Source organism: Schistocerca nitens, chromosome 2, assembly GCF_023898315.1.
Source record: "Schistocerca nitens isolate TAMUIC-IGC-003100 chromosome 2, iqSchNite1.1, whole genome shotgun sequence".
NCBI lineage: Eukaryota > Metazoa > Arthropoda > Insecta > Orthoptera > Acrididae > Schistocerca > Schistocerca nitens.
Window position 1 is genome coordinate 395,818,282 of NC_064615.1, and position 23,432 is coordinate 395,841,713.

A 23,432-nucleotide genomic window follows, 5' to 3' on the forward strand; every position below is an offset into this window, starting at 1 on the left:
TAACCTAAGGACATCACACACATCCATGCCCAAGACAGGATTCGAACCTGTGACCGTAGCAGTCACGCGGCTCCAGACTGTAGTGCCTAGAACTGCTCGGACATCATCTCAACTGGTAAATGTAAGCCATACAAAATTATTTGTTGGGAGACCTCAGGACATCTATTAATCCACCTAATTGAAAAGTTTTTCCCTCTGCACATTAACACCTTACCTTTGTGAAGTATGAGTTTTGTGTCATAAGTGTAAGTGCTAAGAGTAGGGTATATATGTAGTATGGTTGACTGATGTACTTTCCTCGTGATGAGTAAATTTAATTTTTTCTTCATTGCTATGAAGCAATTATATGCTATATTTTTGAAGCACTTTAAAGATTTATAAAACAATAATTTGCACATACCTTCTAGAAATAAGAAACTGAATGCAATGAATGCCATGTAAACTGTAGACATAACATCTAAGGTGAACCCAAATGTCTGTGATGTCGTTAAATACATATGCCATGCTGAAGTGTGTAAATCCTGAAACACATACATAATAAGAAAGTAATTTCACTGTATATCTGAAGAGTGATAACTCTTCATTCTCCTATAGAGGCAGAATAATTTAATAAAATTATCACATAATTTTTAAGATGATTTAAGGGCTGGCCATTACATACTTTCAGGGGGAAAATTCCTAGAACTAACAATAGAAACATATAAAAGCAGAGATACCTTTCCAGTTCTTGAATTGTTCATTATTAATAAACTTTACTAAATACTACATACAGAAACATTACTAAAAATGCTTCAAAAAATCAATGTCTTATTGGAGGCCATCAGAGATGCAACCACTGTAGATTCTTTGAAGCTTGTCCATTGTGCCATACCTCATTCAATTTTTTAAAATCTCGAACTACTTAGTCTGGCAGTATAAAAATGAGAGTAATGTCATCCAAGAAGAAAGCTAAGCATGACAAAATTACTGTCCAAATTGTTCAAAATTTAGCTATTGCTATGTGTTTATGTAACTGCTTCACATCACCCCTCTTCCATCAAAAGGAAAAGAACCTGAAACTACTCTTACTAAATGAGTATTTCAGCTCTAAACTTCTTCAACCAAATTTGTAATCTTTTTAAGCTTAGGTATTTTTCAATATATATGCCAAAAGCTCTGTATCCAACCATGAATCTGTAATGTTTTCAGATGACATGCTTTCTTAGCAAAGATAACATGTAAGTCAGAAGATTTTACATTTTCTATTACAATTTCATGTTGGTGCAACCTGAAGCTTTGCTCTTGTCACTAACTTTGACAGTTGTGTCTCTACTCTTAATATAAACTTTTACTTTAATTTGATACAAAAATATAAATGTTCACTGACTTGTCCAGATCAGCTGCACAAGTGATTTGCTCTATAGGACAGATAACAATGAAATGAAATATTAATATCAGGTGTAACTGACATACCGGTATGCATGTATTTACATGTTGTTGTTGTTGTGGTCTTCAGTCCTGAGACTGGTTTGATGCAGCTCTCCATGCTACTCTATCCTGTGGAAGCTTCTTCATCTCCCAGTACCTACTGCAAGCTGCATCCTTCTGAATCTGCTTAGTGTATTCATCTCTTGGTCTTCCTCTACGATTTTTACCCTCCACACTGCCCTCCAATACTAAATTGGTGATCCCTTGATGCCTCAACACATGTCCTACCAACCGATCCCTTCTTCTAGTCAAGTTGTGCCACAAACTTCTCTTCTCCCGAATCCTATTCAATACTTCCTCATTAGTTATGTGATCTATCCATCTAATCTTCAGCATTCTTCTGTAGCACCACATTTCAAAAGCTTCTATTCTCTTCTTGTCTAAACTATTTATCGTCCATGTTTCACTTCCATACATGGCTACACTCCATACAAATACTTTCAGAAATGACTTCCTGACACTTAAATCTATACTCGATGTTAACAAATTTCTCTTCCTCAGAAATTCTTTCCTTGCCATTGCCAGTCTACATTTTATATCCTCTCTACTTTGACCATCATCAGTTATTTTGCTCCCCAAATAGCAAAACTCCTTAACTACTTTAGGTGTCTCATTTCCTCACCTAATTCCCTCAGCATCACCCGACTTAATTTGACTACATTCCATTATCCTCGTTTTGCTTTTGTTGATGTTCATCTTATACCCACCTTTCAAGACACTATCCATTCCATTCAACTGCTCTTCCAAGTCCTTTGCTGTCTCTGACAGAATTACAATGTCATCGGCGAACCTCAAAGTTTTTATTTCTTCTCCATGGATTTTAATAGCTACTCCGAATTTTTCTTTTGTTTCCTTCACTGCTTGCTCAATATACAGATTGAATAACATCAGGGAGAGGCTACAACCCTGTCTCACACCCTTCCCCACCACTGCTTCCCTTTCATGTCCCTCGACTCTTATAACTGCCATCTGGTTTCTGTACAAATTGTAAATAGCCTTTCGCTCCCTGTATTTTACCCCTGCCACCTTCAGGTATTTACATGACCTTTGACAAATAATCACAATATGTTGTTGTTCTGGTCTTCAGTCCTGAGACTGGTTTGATGCAGCTCTCCATGCTACTCTATCCTGTGCAAGCTTCTTCATCTCCCAGTACCTACTGCAACCTACATCCTTCTGAATCTGCTTAGTGTATTCATCTCTTGGTCTCCCTCTACGGTTTTTACCCTCCACGCTGCCCTCCAATGCTAAATTGGTGATCCCTTGATGCCTCAGAACATGTCCTACCAATCGATCCCTTCTTCTAGTCAAGTTGTGCAACAAACTCCTCTTCTCCCCAATCCTATTCAATACCTCCTCATTAGCTATGTGATCTACCCATCTAATCTTCAGCATTCTTCTGTACCACCACATTTCGAAAGCTTCTATTCGTCGCTTCTTGTCCAAACTATTTATCGTCCATGTTTCACTTCCATATATGGCTACACTCCATACAAATACTTTCAGAAATGACTTCCTGACACTTAAATTTATCCTCAATGTTAACAAATTTCTCTTCTTCAGAAACTCTTTCCTTGCCATTGCCAGTCTACATTTTATATCCTCTCTACTTTGACCATCATCAGTTATTTTGCTCCCCAAATAGCAAAACTCCTTAACTACTTTAGGTGTCTCATTTCCTAACCTAATTCCCTCAGCATCACCCGACTTAATTTGACTACATTCCATTATCCTCGTTTTGCTTTTGTTGATGTTCATCTTATACCCACCTTTCAAGACACTATCCATTCCATTCAACTGCTCTTCCAAGTCCTTTGCTGTCTCTGACAGAATTACAATGTCATCGGCGAACCTCAAAGTTTTTATTTCTTCTCCATGGATTTTAATAGCTACTCCGAATTTTTCCTTTGTTTCCTTCACTTCTTGCTCAATATACAGATTGAATAACATCGGGGAGAGGCTACAACCCTGCCTCACTCCCTTCCCAACCACTGCTTCCCTTTCATGCCCCTCAACTCTTATAACTGCCATTTGGTTTCTGTACAAATTGTAAATAGCCTTTAGCTCCCTGTATTTTACCCCTGCCACCTCCAGAATCTGAAAGAGAGTATTCCAGTCAACATTGTCAAAAGCTTTCTCTAACTAGGGAACCTCCCCATCGTACCCCCCTCAGATTTAGTTATAAGTTGGCACAGTGGATAGGCCTTGAGAAACTGAATACAGATCAATCTATAAAACAGGATGACGTTGTGTGGGACTATGAAAAGAATAAGCAAAATATACAAACTGAGTAGTCCATGTGGAAGATATGCAACATAAAGGATAGGCTGGGCTCAATAGTGCCATGGTCCCGTGGTTAGCGTGAGCAACTGCGGAACGAAAGGTCCTTGGTTCAAGCCTTCCCTCGAGTGAAAATTTTTACTTTCTTTATTTACGCAAAGTTATGATCTGTCCGTTTGTTGACTGACGTCTCTGTTCAGTGTAATAAGTTTAGTGTTCGTGTTTTGTGACCCCACCGCAAAATCGTGCAATTAGTAGACGAAAGGACGTACCTCTCCAATGGGAACCGAACACATTTGATCGCAAGGTCATAGGTCAACCGATTCCTCCACAGGAAAACACGTCTGGTATATTCTATACGACACTGGTGATGGCATGGGCGTCACATGACAGGAATATGTTGTCGACCCACCTAACTTGTACACTTGGTGAATGGGTGAAAAGATTCTTCTACCTTGCCAGATTTAGGTTTTCTTGTGGATGTCATAATCACTACCAAAAATGTGATGAAAACATAAGAGTTTGTCACATAAACTGCAACAAATGAATGCAACAGTTTCACAGTCGCACAGTTTTCTCTGTGCTCTCTCAAAACATATGTTTTTAACGTTTTCAAATTTTTCTGTGTGTAGATTGTCAAATCCTGGATATGTTCAAGCAAATCTGAACATGTCCTGGAATCTTGGAAAGTGAAGTTGATTATGTGTGAGTACCTGAACTTTGATAATTGTCTGAAAATAAAAAATTAAACTTTTCACGTGAGGGGAGACTTGAACCAAGGACCTTTCGTTCCGCAGCTGCTCACGCTAACCATGGGACCACGGCGCTATTGAGCCCAGATTATCCTTGATGTTGCCTATCTTGCGCATGGACTACTCAGTTTGTATATTTTGCTTATTTTTTTGATAGTTCCACACAACTTCTTCCTGTTTTCCCGATTGATCTGTGTTCAGTTTCTCAAGGCCTATCCACTGTGCCAACTTATAACTACATCTGAGGGGGGTGCAATGGGGAGGTTCCCTTGTAAGTATACAAATGCTACAAATGTAGGTTTGCCTTTCCTTAATCTAGCTTCCAAGATAAGTCGTAGGGTCAGTATTGCCTCACGTGTTCCAGTATTTCTACGGAATCCAAACTGATCTTCCCCGAGGTTGGCTTCTACTAGTTTTTCCATTCGTCTGTAAAGAATTCGCATTAGTATTTTGCAGCCATGACTTATTAAACTGACAGTTCGGTAATTTTCACATCTGTCGACACTTGCTTTCTTTTGGATTGGAATTATTATATTCTTCTTGAAGTCTGAGGGTATTTCGCCTGTCTCATACATCTTGCTCACCAGATGGTAAGAGTTTTGTCATGACTGGCTCTCCCAAGGCTGTCAGTAGTTCTAATGGAATGTTATCTACTCCCGGGGCCTTGTTTCAACTCAGGTCTTTCAGTGCTCTGTCAAACTCTTCACGCGGTATCATATCTCCCATTTCATCTTCGTCTACATCCTCTTCCATTTCCATAATATTGTCCTCAAGAACATCGCCCTTGTATTGACCCTCTGTATACTCCCTCCACCTTTCTGCTTTCCCTTCTTTGCTTAGAACTGGGTTTCCACCTGAGCTCTTGATATTCATACAAGTGGTTCTGTTTTCTCCAAAGGCCTCTTTAATTTTCCTGTGGGCAGTATCTATCTTACCCCTAGTGAGATAAGCCTCTACATCCTTACATTTGTCCTCTAGCCATCCCTGCTTAGCCATTTTGCACTTCCTGTCGATATATAACCTGAAAAATTAGTAATATGAGCCACAAAGAGCAGCTTTGTACTTTTTTGTATTACCTGATGTTTGTCAAATTCTTCTCGCAGTACACTCTCAGCACCAAAGGCTCTTATAGTAGTCAGTCCTTGTAAAGTTGCAAGAAGGTGGGTGAATACAGGACTTTTAGCTGAAACAAATTTATAGATCTGATCAGATATTATTTTTAGTTGTGAGGAAACTGAAATTTAAGACTCAAAACTAAAAAGAACTATTTGAAACATTGTGTAATCCTGGTATTCTACAATGTGTTTTCAGTTAGTAAAGTTAAGTATTACCATAATTTTTAGAGTACTGGAAATACTGGCAAGTGAAGTGAAGGTGAAAATCAACTAAAGCTATGTATAGCTTTTAAATGAATCAAGGAAAACAGTTAAAAAAATTATGCCGTTCATATGGAAACTTATTTAGATTGCTTGGATAGTGAAAGTGCCATATTGTGTAAAATTAATAAAATTTTATCAGAAGATATTTTCCTTAATGTTACAAGACCATGTAACTTCTACAGATTAACTTGATGATCTCAAAAGTGGAAAAGAAATCCATTCATATATTTTTTTGAAACTAGAGTAAATTCAGTATCAAGTTTAGAGTTGGCCAGGTTCTGGAGGATGGTAATTCAGTAAATGAAAAGTGACCATAAGATTTTAATAGATGTTTGTAGGTGTTGCTTGAAATGTCTGTCTAGGAAATCTATTGCATCTGCATTTGACCATTATTTTCAATCCATAAACTTCCTTACATTATTAAACTGTGTCCATTAAGTTAGGTGTTCAGTGTTTTCAATCTCATCTCATTATTGTAACAGCTACAATTTGGAAACTGAATCTGATTTTGTGTAACTGCTTTTAATAACACTCTCAATAAAATTTTCTTTAGTCTTTATCCACATGTATGTCATGCATTAATGTTACTTTTTAAAATTAAGTGGAGGATGGATATCATTTCTTGGTACAATATACTTTAATCTTGTGTTCTGTATCTGCACAGGGTTTGACAGTGCCATGAAACTGTTGCAGTCAATATAGATGTATCTATACTATCTGATGGTTGCTCGGCTGCAAGCTAGGAAGTTGAACTCTGGAAATAGGGAATGAATCTTGACTTGCGAGTCAATCTACAGGGGAGCAGTGAGTCCAAACATTGTGTAGAGAAGAGCATGGAGAGAAACACAAAACACAACCAGTGGGAGTAATTGAACAACAAAACACATCACAACAGAGCATGGTGCAAGGAGAAGGTCAGATCTGAGATAGTTGAAATCAGCACAAGAACAATGAGCCTGGCCTATTGCCACCAACAGGTAAACACCTGGATCAGTGGTTCTGCCCATATAATACTTTGTGCACACCATCTGTAGCAGTTTGCCACATTATTCTGCTCAGAAACCCACGCCAGCTCATCTGTTTCCATATTCATGCCTACTGCTGGTCCCTCCCCCCATGAAAAGGCCACATAGGGCTGAAAATGCTCATGTTTGTGCCACAACTTCCTAAACAAAACCAGAGAGTGTGTGAGATTCCCCAGTAGTGGAGCTACCTCACAATAGGCAACATCAGTACAGCTGAGGCCTCTGGAGTGGTGTAAGAGTACAGATATTGGCATAGTGGCTGGGCTGCTTGTAATGGTGAGGGCAAGCACCCATCCAAAGGTGAGAGATGAAATTGCAGACATCACTCATTGGACACATAGATCAGCTGTTCCTGATTGACATCCATTACAAATAAGTGCTGACACTTGTTCCCCATCTCTATGCACAGCAGTCACTCATGCTTCAGTGCAAAAGACCAGGCCCAAACTGCAGCCCAGCGAGAAAAGCAGAATGGGCTGTGATGGTCTGGGGTATGGGACTTGGGGTACAACAAATCCAAAAGACACCATGGCTGATGTCCATGCAAAAGTTTCACTGGACTGCACCCATTAACCAGCTTCATCTGATACATAGCATCAATCTGGGAAAAGGCCGAGACAGATTTCTTCAAGTCAAGAACGTTTGTACAAGGTGCTCCACCTCAGAGTTAGAAGCTGGGTGAAGTTGGGCTATAGCCAGATTTTGTATACCATTATCAATGTAAAAATCTTCAAACTTCCACTACATTAACTGCCGACAGTTATCAAATGTGAGGGGCCAGAGGGAGCCCTTTATAGGAAAAATATGAACAATGTGAGAATAGCAGCTGTCAACATCATAACAGTTTGGTAATATATGGGAAATCATATAATGCATCCATGACCTACAATCACATGCTTCCCTAAAATAGGCATGAAAAGTCAGCATGCATAGTGTCCCTAGTGTGCTCCTGCACTGGCCAAGAGGAAAACTGACATGGCAGCACAGGCTGGTTCTGTGAACTGCCTGCAAAAGCCCATACAAGATGTTCAATATCACTATCGGTTGCCAATCAGTAGAAGCAACACCCGTTGTAGAAACTGGACACCACATCTGAGTGATGAGCACTCAACAGCTTTGCTCTTCAGCGGCAAACATGAAGACCCCCTTGACCACACTGGGCAGTCATATAGGAGGAAAAATGTACACCATGCCAACTCTGATCCCAAAGGAGTGCATGTGAGGCACCCCCATCTGGACTACTGAAACAATTTTCGAAAAAAATGTGTCAGTGACCATAGTGGCCTTGACCTCCCATAACATCAAAGGAAAAGCTGCAAAGTACCATCCAATGCATAAACAGGAACCTCCTATTGGTCAAACTCTATATCTGGTCCAGATGGTAACCACAATAGTACATCCGCATTAGCATACTAGACAGTGGACTAGGAATGAATGCCATAGCAATAAGTATTGAGGAGGAGTGCCTAGCTCTGTAATTGGTGGGCAGTCCTATCCCATAGCTTGGAATGAGGACTAAACAAGGAAACCAGTGTCTTTTGGCTGGTGATGAGAAGGACTTTGCTCCTTACAGCATGAAACTTTTTAATGTGAAAAATGATAGCCTGTCCCTCCTTTCCCACCTGTGAATAATTACATTATACTGCTGAAAGCATGTCTGTTGTAAAAGCAATGGCCTGCTCCGTGCCATCTGGGTTCTGATACAATAAGGATGCACCTGTGCCATACTGGGATGCAACAGCTGCCACGTTTAATGGTTTACCTGGTGTGAAAGAAGCCAGACAGGGAGCAGAGTACAAACACTACTTCAGGAACTGAAATGCCCATTCACAATCCACAGACAATACAAATTTGATGCACTTTTGTTGAAGTCAGTTAAGAGGATAGCAGATGTGTGCAGCTTGGAGAATGAACTTAGCATGATAAGAAACCTTAAAAAGGACTTGAACTCCTTCAGGTTCCCGGTCATTGGCAGGTTGAAGATAGCTCTGATATGCTCATCTGTGGGTATGAGGCCATCGTTCCTAAGAAAAGCCTTTGGAGAAAAAAAAAAAACTGCATTTTTTTTTTCAATTTGCAACAAAAGCCACTGTCCAGAATGCATTGAAAGACTGCCTTCATGTTTCATAAATGCTCCTCTTGTGTGGAGCATGTGACCCAGATGAGTTCAAGGTAGCAGATGCAACAGGCAATGTCCTGAATCCACTGCTCCAAATACCATCAGCAAATTCCTGGTGCAGATGAAATTCCAAAGAGCAGTTAGTTAAACTGATGAAGCCCAGCTGGGGAGTTCAGCAGAAAGAAACTTCAGAAACAAGCATCCAGTAGCAACAGCAGGCATACAGCATGTGATGCAAGTTGATGCTTGAAAAATATTGGCCTCCTATCAATTTCACCAACATCTCCTCTGGCTGTTGAATTGGTTAGATGTTCACAATACAGTGCATACTGACCATCAGTTTAAAATCACTGCAAAAGTGTGTCCCACAATGTAGCTTCTGAATTACCAGCAAAGGAGTGGTTCATTGACTTGACAAAATTGGAGAAATGTCACCGAGAACCTGCCAACACTGCAACTCAGCCTTGACCTTATTGTGCATGGACTTAATGGATCGTGTGCATTGACATCTTCTACCTGACCCAAAGTATTTGCAAACAGCCAGTCGTACAATCATAGTAAAGAGTCCAAATCTTGAAAGGGCACCGACTGAGACAGTGAATGTACTTTGTACACCATCTGGAAGCCAAAAATAGAAAAGGCTACTAACCCAAAAATGTTTTGTGCCAGTGATGAATTAACCTTCACAATACAAGGAGCTGCTCCATTCTTACCATATGCTTAGACAGAGTACTGCCCCCTCAATGGAATACACTGTTTACTTTAAGGCACAACTTGATATAGTGACCATTGCAAACACAAGATGGCCCAAGAGCCTGTACCTGTGTAAGTTCATGAGGTTGACTGTTGCTTCCATATCTACCTGAAACTCAATCAGTTGCTCATTCATGACCAGTGTTGGCAGAATACACTGGGATGATGCTTGTGGGGTATTGGAGACAGCCCCTGTATCCAGGGAAAACAATTGGGCCTTTGACAGTCATCCTGCAGCTCACTGACTGTCACAGAATGATGCCAGCTGGCCTAGTTTTTGACATACATTATGTATCACATGGCAATTGAGGCAGGACTCCTAACCTGCCTATTGAGCAGAAACAGCCACAGAATGAGACTGACACCAAGTGCCTGAAATGTGTCGTGAGTGGGGATTTACATCTACATGTACACAGATACTCTGCAAATCACACTGGCAGTGGGTTCATTGCACAACCTTCACAATAATTCTCCATTATTCCAGTCTCAAACAGTACATGAAAAAATTGAACACCTATACCTTTCTGTGTGAGCTCTGATTTCCCTTATTTTATCATGATGATCATTTCTTCCTATGTAAGTCAGCATCAACAAAATATTTTCGTATTTGAAGGAGAAAGTTGGTGATAGTTATTTCATGAGAAATTCTGCTGCAACAATAAAATACCTTTGTTTTGTCCACCGAAAATGCTGTACCATGTTCATGACTCGCTCTTCCCTATATCTCAATATCACAAAACATGCTGGTCTTCTTTGGATCTGCTCAATATACTCCATTAATCCTATCTGGTAAGCATCCCATACCATGCAGCAGTACTCCAAAAGTGGACAGACAAGCCTAGTGTCGGCAGTCTCTTTAGTAGATCTGCCAATAAAACACAGTCTTTGGTTCACCTTCCCCATTTTCTTTCCAATTTAAGGTGTTTGTAATTGTAATTCCTAGGTATTTAGTTAAATTTATGGCCTTTAGATTTAACTGATGTATTGTGTAACTGAAGTTTAACAGATTCCTTTTAGCACTCATGTGGATGGGCTTACACTTTTCATCATTTAGGGTCAATTGTTAATTTTTGCACCATACAGATATCTTTTCTAAATCATTTTGCAGTTTGTTTTGATCTTCTGATGACTACCGTATTTACTCGAATCTAAGCCGCACTCGAATCTAAGCCGCACCTGAAAAATGAGACTCGAAATCAAGGAAAAAATATTTTCCAGAATCTAAGTCGCACCTGAAATTTGAGACTCGAAATGCAAGGGGAGAGAAAAATTATAAGCCGCATCTCCAAATCGAAACAAAGTTGGTCCATTGTAATATGAGACACAATTTAGGTCGAATGACGATACAGCTACAGTAGTTCAGTTCAAGTCGTAAGTTAGCAGTTAAGCTTTACCAGGTAGCCATTGCTATGCCTCAGGCGCTCTGTCCGTATTTATACGGGTACCCTTCCTTTTCCACGTGCTTCGTCTGGTTTGAATTGATAGCTTATTTTTCTTTGATCTGATAAGCGCAGTTTTCTTTGTTAAAGGTGTTTACGTCACTCTAAGCTGAAAATGCGTTACTGTACTGTGTCATGCATTGTTTGTCGCATTCTGATAGTGCTTGTTTACGGCTTGTCGCCTCTCGCGGCATGGCTTGCTTTTGTGTGCGCTACCGCCGCTTTTTCTTTTTTTTTAAAAAAAAAGAGAGGAATCGTCTCATTAGCGAAACAATGGCAAGAAACTGTTATTTGTTGTTACTTACACTGCTGCTTTCTTTGATAATGATCAACAAGAACCAAATAATCGACTGTGTATGATAGAAGATGTTCTGAACGAGAGTTTAGCGAAAATTTTTCTCCGTTTGAAAATCTTTGCAGGCGCCTCTTTAGTACATTACATTCTACACAGAAATTAGAGTCATCTTAGATTTAAAAATCTAGTCAATTGCCATGCTTCATTTCTGACTGTATCACTATTAAGCATAAGAATAATACGAATATAAACATGACATGATATGTATATTCTTCCGCGTTTGCTGTTGTCTCACTCTAGTTTCGTAGTTTATTAGACAGACCGGATTTAAATGAGATAGCAGCAAACATGAAACAATACATGGCAAAATGTTTATATGCGTATTATTCTTATGGTGATGAGACTACTGCACGTGATTCACAATTTATAAAAGTTCCTATTATAGCAACCATCTCTCCTCACAGATAGGAAAAAATTCAGAACGTAGAGTTGGCCATATTGACAAACATCCCAAACAGTCTTGCCAGTCAGATTTCTGTAGTACATTGAAAATAGCTCGTCTTCCACCTTTTTTTTTTTTTTTAATTTATTTACTGACGCAGAGGTTTTGGCGTGAGTATTTATCTTTGTGCCTACAAAGCATGCCTGTGTAGCGCTACATATATTCGACGGCAGAAGTAAGTTGTGGCGGCACCCACCAACTTTTTTCAGAATTTCCGCTGGCTTTGCACTCGATTCTAAGCCGCAGGTGGTTTTTTGGATTACAAAAACCAGAAAAAAGTGCGGCTTAGATTCGAGTAAATACGGTAGATGATAAATGGCAGCACAGCATCATCTGCGAACAACCTAAGATGGCTGCTCAGATTTTCCCCTAAACATTTATGCAGAACAATGCTACCCTGGAGAATACCAGAAATCACTTCTGTTTTACAAAATGACTTTCTGTCAATTACTATGCACTGGGACCTCTCTGACAGGAAATAATGAATAAAGTCACATAAGTGAGATGTTATTCCATAAGCACACAATTTGACTACAATCTGCTTGTGAGGCACAATGTCAAAAGCATTCTGGAAATCTAGAACTTGAAGTGCTTCTAGAATTTACACTTAAATTCTGGAACTGCTTGACATTCTGCCACCTTGAACATGCGATATTTTGAAGATGAGTGTGAGAGAGAGCCTATTTACTGTGCAATACATGTCTGTGTGTTCAGGATTGACATTTATCATGGAAAGACAGGAGCTGCATCAGACAAGCAGCGCTGACAAGTATTTGCCACAAGCACCACAGAAGCCATGATGAAATGCACAAAGAATAATTAAGTAGTACTCTTTGATGTGTTAGTGAACATGATTATTGTAGAAAAAGAAGAATGAACAATTGACCATAGACTTTTAACTTACTTCATGTCTTAGCTCTGAATGAAGCAATATGCATGTGACGTTTATAAATTATTTGGTTGTTAAAACCAGACAATTTTGATTATATTTAATTGCATCTAAAGGTTATCAGTGTAGTTGACTTGCAAGAGTTTGAATGTTTATGTGAAACTTGTGGAAATGAAAATAGAACTGAACCCAAAATATTATGTGAGTATCAAATTATTTCAAGTGAGAGAGTGTCTTCTTTAATTCCTCTAACCAGCATTATTTCTTTGGTGAAGAAGTTGTGGAGATTGTCGTAGCCGCATATCCAGAGAAGAGGATCAGCTAAATGCTTCAAGTAAGTCTACTGTAGTAAGAGAAGTGTGAAGTTTGCAATCCAGTTTTGCACCACTTCTATTGTCACCAAAACAGTTAGAAACTACATAATCAATTTGCAATCCCTTCAACAGCATTCAACACTTCCTGTGAGTAAAGGACTCATTATGTTTCACAAGAACGACATTTTCTTAATCCGTGTTGACGATGTGCCAGTAGACTATTCTCTTCACAGTAATTCATAATGTTCAAACACAATATACATTCCAGAATCCTTCTGCAAATTGACGTTAATGATATGGGCCTGTAATTTAGTGGATTACTCATGCTACCTTTCTTGAATTTTGTTGTGACAATCACCAAAGTCATCATCACACAGCAGCTGAGCAGAAGGCAAGGTCACCTGGCCAAGCCCATGGGCCACTGGGGCCTGTTTGCCATGTGTATATAACTTCACTACCTGTCATTTGTCAGAAAGTGTACTTGTTGCCACTGCTGTAAGTTCATATGATTCAGCAGTCTGGGCAATTTTGGCTGAGAGGGGTCGGATGGGACCAATACCTTAGTTTAGACCTGGGGATCAAGTGCTAATTAGACACTCATATCTCTGAATAATGAGTCCACATACAATGTAGCACATTGGGGATTCTCAAACCAACATAATTGTGAGATACCTTGTAAGTCAGTAATCCAGGTCACATGTGACTGCTGGGGTCACTTGTAGTGCTGGTTAAATTGTAATGATATCACCACCACTAAGGTATGATGTCCAAAACACTGTGGGAGCAACTGACAATTACTCAAAATTAAGTTTTTAGGCTGGGTGAAGGGCCTCCAATTTTGTGTGATTTTGTACAACTTCTTACAAATCATTCTCTTAGTTTTCTACAGACTTGTCAAAGCTGACGAATGGTGTAGAGGATGGCGAAGAGTGAGGCTTCTTTGCAGGCACCTAGCCCACTGCCCGCATGGGAGTGAGAGTGGTCTATTTCAAATTGTGTTAGAGTAGATCTTGTGTCTGCTCCTGCTGCAGATTTTGTTGCTGCTCCTAGAGGTGCAACTGCCCCTGCCAACACTGCTATACTGTGGGCCCATGGTGCCCAAAAATTAACTCTACGGGGAGAGGAAAAAGAACTACAAGGAGACCATTGACAGAGCAATATTTCTTCTGTACTTAAGGAAAATATTGATGGTTGACTGGAATTATAGTTGCTGAACAAACTACCCTAGGATATGTGAACATATTTAAGTAACCATTAAAAAATCCATAGCAGAATTGTACAAAAGAGATTTGAGCTCGGTTGCTCCTGTGAAGCAGTAAACAGTACTAATTCCTGTTGCTGTTGTTGTGGTCGTCATTCCAGAGACTGGTTTGATGCAGCTCCCCACGCTACTCTATCCTGTGCAAGCTTATTCATCTCCCAGTACCTACTGCAACCTACATCCTTCTGAATCTGCTTAGTGAATTCATGTCTTGGTCTCCCTCTACGATTTTTACCCTCCACACTGCCCTCTAATACTAAATTGGTGATCCCTTGATACCTCAACACATGTCCCACCAACCGATCCCTTCTTCTAGTCAAGTTGTGCCACAAATTTCTCTTCCTCCCAATTCTATTCAGTACCTCCTCATTACGTGATCTACCCATCTAATCTTCAGCATTCTTCTACAGCACCAAATTTCAAAATCTTCTGTTCTCTTCTTGTCTAAACTATTTATCGTGCATGTTTCACTTCCATACGTGGCTATACTCCATACAAATGACTTTGACTTCCTGGCACTTAAATCTATACTCGATGTTAACAAATTTCTCTTCTTCAGAAAAGCTTTCTTTTCCATTGCCAGTCTATGTTTTATACCCTCTCTACTTCAACCATCATCATTTATTTTCTCCCCACATAGGTAAACTCTTCTACTACTTTGAGTGTCTCATTTCCTAATCTAATTTCCTTAGCACCACCCGATTTAATTCGACTACATTACATTACCCTCATTTTCATTTTGTTGATGTTCATCTTATATTATCATTTCAAGATGCTGTCCATTCCATTCAACTGCTCTTCCAGGTACTTTGCTGTCTCTGACAGGATTACAATTTCATCAGCAAACCCCAAAGTTTTTATTTCTTCTCCATGAATTTTAATTCCTTCTCTGAATTTTTCTTTTGTTTCCTTTATTGAATAACACTGAAGATAGGCTACAACCCTGTCTCACTCCCTTCCCAACCACTGCTTCCTTTTCATGCCCCTCAACTCTTATAACTGCCATCTGGTTACTGTACAAATTGTAAATAGCCTTTTGCTCCCAGTATTTCACCCCTTTCACCTTCAGAAATTGAAAGAGAGTATCCCAGTCAACTTTTTCAAAAGCTTTCTCTAAGTCTACAAATGCTAGAAACATGGGTTTGCCTTTCTTTAATCTGTCTTCTAAGATAAGTCATAGGGTCTGTATTGCCTCCCGTGTTCCAACATTTCTACGGAATCAAAATGGCTCTGAGCACTATGGGACGTAACTAATCCATATAGCAGGAAATTTAAGAAGACAAAAACTGTAAAAGATAATTACTTAAGTCTGCGATTCCAAGAAGCAAATTAAAATTAATTGTAGACCTCTAGGGTAGCTATAAGGCTTTTAGTTTTAGTTACTGGTCTTTGTGTGGAACTTCTGTTTTTCATTACATTCCCCGAATTAGTTTCTATTAATGTTGTAGTACTGTGAAATCATTGTGTATGGGAACTAGTGAGAGAAATGTATTTAAAATCAGATGCAAAATTTCCAGAACTTGCTCATTACTGCTGTGGCCCAATTGTTTCCAAACATATTAACAATGCAGTTATTGCTCCAAGATTACAATGATGATGATAAATTAAATATGAATTCCAGCTATGAAAAATTGTTGCCTCTAATATGAAAATCATTATATAGTTTATCTTACTTACTCATTCCTTCCAGTCGCTTAATGTTCATCGAAGACCTCAGGTAAATTTTTCTCACAAACCAAAGGATAAAGCCCATAACAATAATAGGGATAAGATACACCCAGTTGACAGCCACTGCTATGACCAGTGATCCGAGCACACTCATAATGATCTAGAATTTACATGAGAAATACAGTCAGAGAAATGAATATCATGTGACATAATTACAAACAGTAAAATGGGACAAAGAGACAATCATACAGCAGCTCAAGTAGTAAAATAAGTAAAAGAGTTATTTCAGTTACATGTAAAGAATGGGTGGATGATCAGAGGAGCTCTCAGTTATCTGTCTCTCTCTTACGAAGTTTCACAAAAATATTAAGAGCATGAAAAATATCTTTCTAAAATGTCTGTGTCATATCAACACTTTTGTGTAGGTTAACTGGATGGATTATCATTCACACTTAAGGTAATTCTCATTATAGTACTACTGGAACAAAAAAGGAAATAAAACTTGCATGTATGCATTATTTTCAGTTTTTAACATATTACTCAACAGTGTTAAAGATTTAACTGGTAAGATATTTGTTACTGGAATTGGTGACCTGCAAATAAACTAATGTTTATTTCTATACCGTACAAACCACTGTTACATGGATTATAGCAGATACACATTATTGTATTACACATGGAGCAGTCTTTCCGTTGCGTTCAAAGGTAGAGAACGGGAAGAATGATTTCATTTGCCTGTGCATGATTGAGCTAATTTTATCTTTGTGGTCTCTTCAAGAACTGTACTATGTGGCTGAAAACATTATATTGTCAGCTATCTTATAACTTTTTTCGTTATTGAAAGAGAATTTTATCTTTGTTTTGTAAATTTTGCTTGCTGCAAATGATTGCCACACAAAGAAAACTAGTCAAAATCTTGTATTTATATGTACTTCTTTAAAAAGTGTGTACACTTCTTTTGATACTTTTGCCTGTATTTAAAACTATATTACCTTCCTCTAGGCAGTAGGTTTATTTAACTAACCATTCAGAATATTACTTCACTTAGAAGTCCAATTCTTCAACAACACATATTTTATTCAGCACCACTTACTTATTTACAATCAAATCACAGAAAAGAATAATTCTTGACTCATCTGGAAATACACAAAACGAAAGGCTTCTGGCGGTGAGTACCTTATGTTCAATACAGTACTGTGAATGTTTGCTTACTAACTCACACAACAGTGCTGGAGGCCACTGTCTATAAATTTGATCAGGAAACACTCAATTACCAGCCACATTTTCGGTGCACCCACTCAGTTCATAAAAATGCAATGCTCAGTTGAATAGTGAACAAGGACAGTGCTACATTGGGCAAACAGGCAAATCCATGCAATAGCTAAACATTGTTTTTAGATAACACCGAAGTCCAAATTACAGTCCAGGAGGAAACCATGTACTGCAGGATCATCATATATAGACCCACATGAGAGCTTGCTGTAAATGTCATATGGTTGTCAAGTGAGCCTGTTGTGGTCCATGACAGCCCTTATATTTGCAACATGTATGTTGTCATGTGATGTGATACTGGCAATTGTATCCTACCATTACAGGCCTAGCAACTTCACTGGATGTAATCGTACTCATAATGAGTGATCCATTGATAAGTCCAGTAGTTTTACAACAGTTCAGTTGTCCTCAACTTTTAATCTCTGTGTTCATTATTATTATAATTTTGGAAAAAAGTGCCTGGACTTTTATTAAATTGAATAACTTTCCAGTGCAAAACTTTTTGATGAGATAAACAGTCTTGTCTGCAAGACAAGCTTTATTATTTTATATTGGCAAGACATAAAATAACAAGACTTGCATTGCAACCAAGGCCTTTTGTTGTTGTTGTTGTTGTTGTTGTGGTCTTCAAGTCCTGAGACTAGTTTGATGCAGCTCTCCATGCTACTCCATCCTGTGCAAGCTTCTTCATCTCCCAGTACCTACTGCAACCTACATCCTTTTGAATCTGCTTAGTGTATTCATCTCTTGGTCTCCCTCTACGATTTTTACCCTCCACGGTGCCCTCCAATGCTACATTTGTGATCCCTTGATGCCTCAAAACATGTCCTACCAACCGATCCCTTCTTCTAGTCATGTTGTGCCACAAACTTCTCTTCTCCCCAATCCTATTCAATACCTCCTCATTAGTTACGAGATCTACCCACCTTATCTTCAGCATTCTTCTGTAGCACCACATTTCAAAAGCTTCTATTCTCTTCTTGTCCAAACTGGTTATCGTTCATGTTTCACTTCCATACATGGCTACACTCCATACAAATACTTTCAGAAACGACTTCCTGACACTTAAATCTATTCTCAATGTTAACAAATTTCTCTTCCTCAGAAACGATTTCCTTGCCATTGCCAGTCTACATTTTATATCCTCTCTACTTCGACCATCATCAGTTAATTTACTCCCTAAATAGCAAAACTCCTTTACTACTTTAAGTGTCTTATTTCCTAATCTAATCCCCTCAGCATCACCCGATTTAATTTGACTACATTCCATTATCCTCGTTTTGCTTTTGTTGATGTTCATCTTATATCCTCCTTTCAAGACACTGTCCATTCCGTTCAACTGCTCTTCCAAGTCCTTTGCTGTCTCTGACAGAATTACAATGTCATCGGCGAACCTCAAAGTTTTTACTTCTTCTCCATGAATTTTAATACCTACTCCGAATTTTTCTTTTGTTTCCTTTACTGCTTTCTCAATATAGAGATTGAATAGCATCGGGGAGAGGCTACAACCCTGTCTCACTCCTTTCCCAACCACTGCTTCCCTTTCATGCACCTCGACTCTTATAACTGCCATCTGGTTTCTGTACAAATTGTAAATAGCCTTTCGCTCCTTGTATTTTACCCCTGCCACCTTCAGAATTTGAAAGAGAGTATTCCAGTTAACATTGTAAAAGCTTTCTCTAAGTCTACAAATGCTAGAAACGTAGGTTTGCCTTTTCTTAATCTTTCTTCTAAGATAAGTCGTAAGGTTAGTATTGCCTCACGTGTTCCAACATTTCTACGGAATCCAAACTGATCTTCCCCGAGGTCCGCTTCTACCAGTTTTTCCATTCGTCTGTAAAGAATTCGCATTAGTATTTTGCAGCTGTGACTTATTAAACTGATAGTTCGGTAATTTTCACATCTGTCAACACCTGCTTTCTTTGGGATTGGAATTATTATATTGTTCTTGAAGTCTGTGGGTATTTCGCCTGTCTCATACATCTTGCTCACCAGATGGTAGAGTTTTGTCATGACTGGCTCTCCCAAGGCCATCAGTAGTTCTAATGGAATGTTGTCTACTCCCGGGGCCTTGTTTCGACTCAGGTCTTTCAGTGCTCTGTCAAACTCTTCACGCAGTATCTTATCTCCCATTTCATCTTCATCTACATCCTCTTCCATTTCCATAATATTGTCCTCAAGTACATCGCCCTTGTATAAACCCTCTATATACTCCTTCCACCTTTCTGCCTTCCCTTCTTTGCTTAGAACTGGGTTGCCATCTGAGCTCTTGATATTCATACAAGTGGTTCTCTTCCCTCCAAAGGTCTCTTTAATTTTCCAGTAGGCAGTATCTATCTTACCCCTAGTGAGACAAGCCTCTACATCCTTACTTTTGTCCTCTAGCCATCCCTGCTTAGCCATTTTGCACTTCCTGTCAATCTCATTTTTGAGACTTTGTATTCCTTTTTGCCTGCTTCATTTACTGCATTTTTATATTTTCTCCTTTCATCAATTAAATTCAATATTTCTTCTGTTACCCAAGGATTTCTATTAGCCCTCGTCTTTTTACCTACTTGATCCTCTGCTGCCTTCACTACTTCATCCCTCAGAGCTACCCATTCTTCTTCTACTGTATTTCTTTCCCCCATTCCTGTCAATTGTTCCCATATGCTCTCCCTGAAACTCTCTACAACCTCTGGTTCTTTCAGTTTATCCAGGTCCCATCTCCTTAAATTCCCACCTTTTTGCAGTTTCTTCAATTTCAATCTGCAGTTCATAACCAATAGATTGTGGTCAGAATCCACATCTGCCCCTGGAAATGTCTTACAATTTAAAACCTGGTTCCTAAATCTCTGTCTTACTATTATATAATCTATCTGATACCTTTTAGTATCTCCAGGATTCTTCCAGGTATACAACCTTCTTTTATGATTCTTGAACCAAGTGTTAGCTATGATTAAGTTATGCTCTGTGCAAAATTCTACAAGGCGGCTTCCTCTTTCAATTCTTCCCCCCAATCCATATTCACCTACTATGTTTCCTTCTCTCCCTTTTCCTACTGACGAATTCCAGTCACCCATGACTATTAAATTTTCATCTCCCTTCACTATCTGAATAATTTCTTTTATCTCGTCATACATTTCATCAATTTCTTCATCATCTGCAGAGCTAGTTGGCATATAAACTTGTACTACTGTAGTAGGCATGGGCTTTGTGTCTATCTTGGCCACAATAATGCATTCACTATGCTGTTTGTAGTAGCTAACCCGCACTCCTATTTTTTTTTTTTTTTTTTTCATTATTAAACCTACTCCTGCATTACCCCTATTTGATTTTGTATTTATAACCCTGTAATCACCTGACCAAAAGTCTTGTTCCTCGTGCCACCGAACTTCACTAATTCCCACTATATCTAACTTTAACCTATCCATTTCCCTTTCTAAATTTTCTAACCTACCTGCCCGATTAAGGGATCTGACATTCCACGCTCCGATCCGTAGAATGCCAGTTTTCTTTCTCCTGATAACGACGTCCTCTTGAGTAGTCCCCGCCCGGAGATCCGAATGGGGACTATTTTACCTCCGGAATATTTTACCCAAGAGGACACCATCATCATTTAATCATACAGTAAAGCTGCATGTCCTCGGGAAAAATTATGGCTGTAGTTTCCCCTTGCTTTCAGCCGTTCGCAGTACCAGCACAGCAAGGCCATTTTGGTTAATGTTACAAGGCCAGATCAGTCAATCATCGGACTGTTGCCCCTGCAACTACTGAAAAGGCTGCTGCCCCTCTTCAGGAACCACATGTTTGTCTGGCCTCTCACAGATACCCCTCCATTGTGGTTGCACCTACGGTACGGCCATCTGTATCGCTGAGGCACGCAAGCCTCCCCACCAACGGCAAGGTCCATGGTTCATGGGGTAAGCAAGGCCTTTCATCTCGTCAAAACATTTATCACTGGTTGCTGTATCATCCTGCCACGAATTGGAAATAGTTAAGGAGTAAAATGTTAACATTACTGAAATACTACAAGACTGTGCTCACAAGTAAACAGAAAATATTCTTATTACTTAATTATGTTGTCTTGTGTTAATGCTTTACTACCTCTTCTACCAATATGCCTTCAGTTATCTGATATAACTTACCAGTCATCAGTCCAGAGTTTCTAATTCATCTCTGTGTGTCATACCTGGCACAATATCACTTCTTCTTTACTTCATTTGTTGTTTTTAATGTATTATCATTCTTTATTATCATTAATTTGTGATCCACATTCATAAATAAAGATATGCCTTCTTTGATGCCCATAACTCTGTTCTAAATATTTTATTTAGCCCTGAGTTAGTGGAACTCATATCTTTTTGTATCTTCAAATACAAATACAAATGTTTTATTCCACTGTTGAGCATATTTACATGCAACTGATGTTGTCAGTGTTAACACAATAATAATAACATTTCCATGAGTACTTTGAGCTTACTGCAGACCTACAGATTTTTTTTCCTGTTTCATATCTTTTCCAAGCTTATATCCATGAATAATACAATCTTCCTCCCCTTCTTTCACAATCCAACCTCCGATATCTGTCAAATTTAATCCGTTTCCACAAATCCCACCAATTCTTCATTTCTTTCATTTTTTAAACCTCATCTTTGTTATCTTCTGGTATTTAATGATGAAGTGTACCTAATAGTTGCCTAACCAGAGGTCTCTTTATTATTTCTCATTGACCTTCTGTGTTCCTTAGCACAGCTAACCTTAGCTCTATTTTTTCATTTTCCAATTTTGCCTTATCAGTAAAACAGTTGTGAAACTCTTGAGAATATTACCCTAAAAAGTTCATTCTGAAAATAACATGCTAGAAGGAGTGGGTACTGGGAAGATTAACACAAAAACTACATTTACCGTGGGTGCACTTTTGAGTTTTTAATGCAGTGATATCCATTGTCTCTATCATCCTCAACTCATTAATCATTACTGATTATTTTTCCTTCGTGGAAGATATTTTTTCCAACAAATCATGGAGATCAAATCTAAGACATCAAATAAAATCTTGAATGCCATTTCATAAGGCTCACATAATCACAGATTTAGGTCACCCATCAATCAGAAGATTATGAGTAAAAACAATATCTAAGGCTGCAATATGCTTCACACAACTGTACATATAATACGTACAGATACTTATATTTATAAATGGCTATACATATGCATTCTTATACATGTTAATAGCAGTTAAGTATCTCTCTGGGTCTCCTTCAGTGTTTTACACATGTGTGTGTTTTTCCGCATTCAGATTTTATTTATAAACTTAGAATCAATGTAAAACGGAATTTTTACATATGGTTTCAGTGTATCACTGTGTATCATGTGACTTGATTTGTGACTACCCTTAAAAAGGCATGTGTTTCTTTGTGTGATATTTATTTCATGTTGTACACATACTTAGAATGGTCATTACATTTAATTTTTAAAAATTTACAGCATTGTTTCTTTATAGTTCCCATTGTGGTTTGAACGAGTTTTTTCTGTAGTCTGAAAGCTTCTAATAAATTAATTTTCTTAGCCCCCCAGAAAAGTATACAATGACTGAAACAAATATGCAAAATGTAAATAAATAGAAATAGTAATAAATGAGACAGTTCATTTGTCTCGGTATGCTATCTATATGTTTTCTATGCAGCTTGTTTTTGTTTGTTTGTAGACTAAGGAATTTTTATGCTTCTGGTAGTGTTCAGTTTTTTTATCCATATAACTTACATCAATCTATATTTGCATAAATACTCTGAAAACTTGTATGATGTGCATGGTATTCACCATTGCACCAGTTGTTATGACTTCCAGTTCCATTCACATACAGAATGCAGGAAGGATGCATGATCTCTATGAGAGTGATACATAGAGAGTTGTAGTATATTCTTAGATTCATCATTTAAAGTTGGTTCTTGAAACTTCATAAGTATTCTTTCTCAGGATAGTTTGATTATATTTTCAAGGATCTGCCGGTTCAGTTTCTTTGACATCTCCTATTGGTC

General features: G+C 38.6%; 1 protein-coding gene across 3 annotated transcripts in view; it reads right to left on the reverse strand.

Annotated features, from left to right (window-relative positions):
• LOC126236240 (ATP-binding cassette sub-family C member 4-like) overlaps positions 1 to 23,432 on the reverse strand; it is a 352,061-nt gene that overhangs the window by 58,884 nt on the left and 269,745 nt on the right. For all 3 annotated transcript variants that reach the window (XM_049945384.1, XM_049945382.1, XM_049945383.1), the window contains 3 exons: positions 16,153 to 16,303; positions 5,576 to 5,682; positions 401 to 521 (listed from right to left, as the gene is read on the reverse strand). In XM_049945384.1, the coding sequence (XP_049801341.1) occupies positions 401 to 521; positions 5,576 to 5,682; positions 16,153 to 16,303 (379 nt within the window). The remainder of the gene's footprint in view (positions 1 to 400; positions 522 to 5,575; positions 5,683 to 16,152; positions 16,304 to 23,432) is intronic.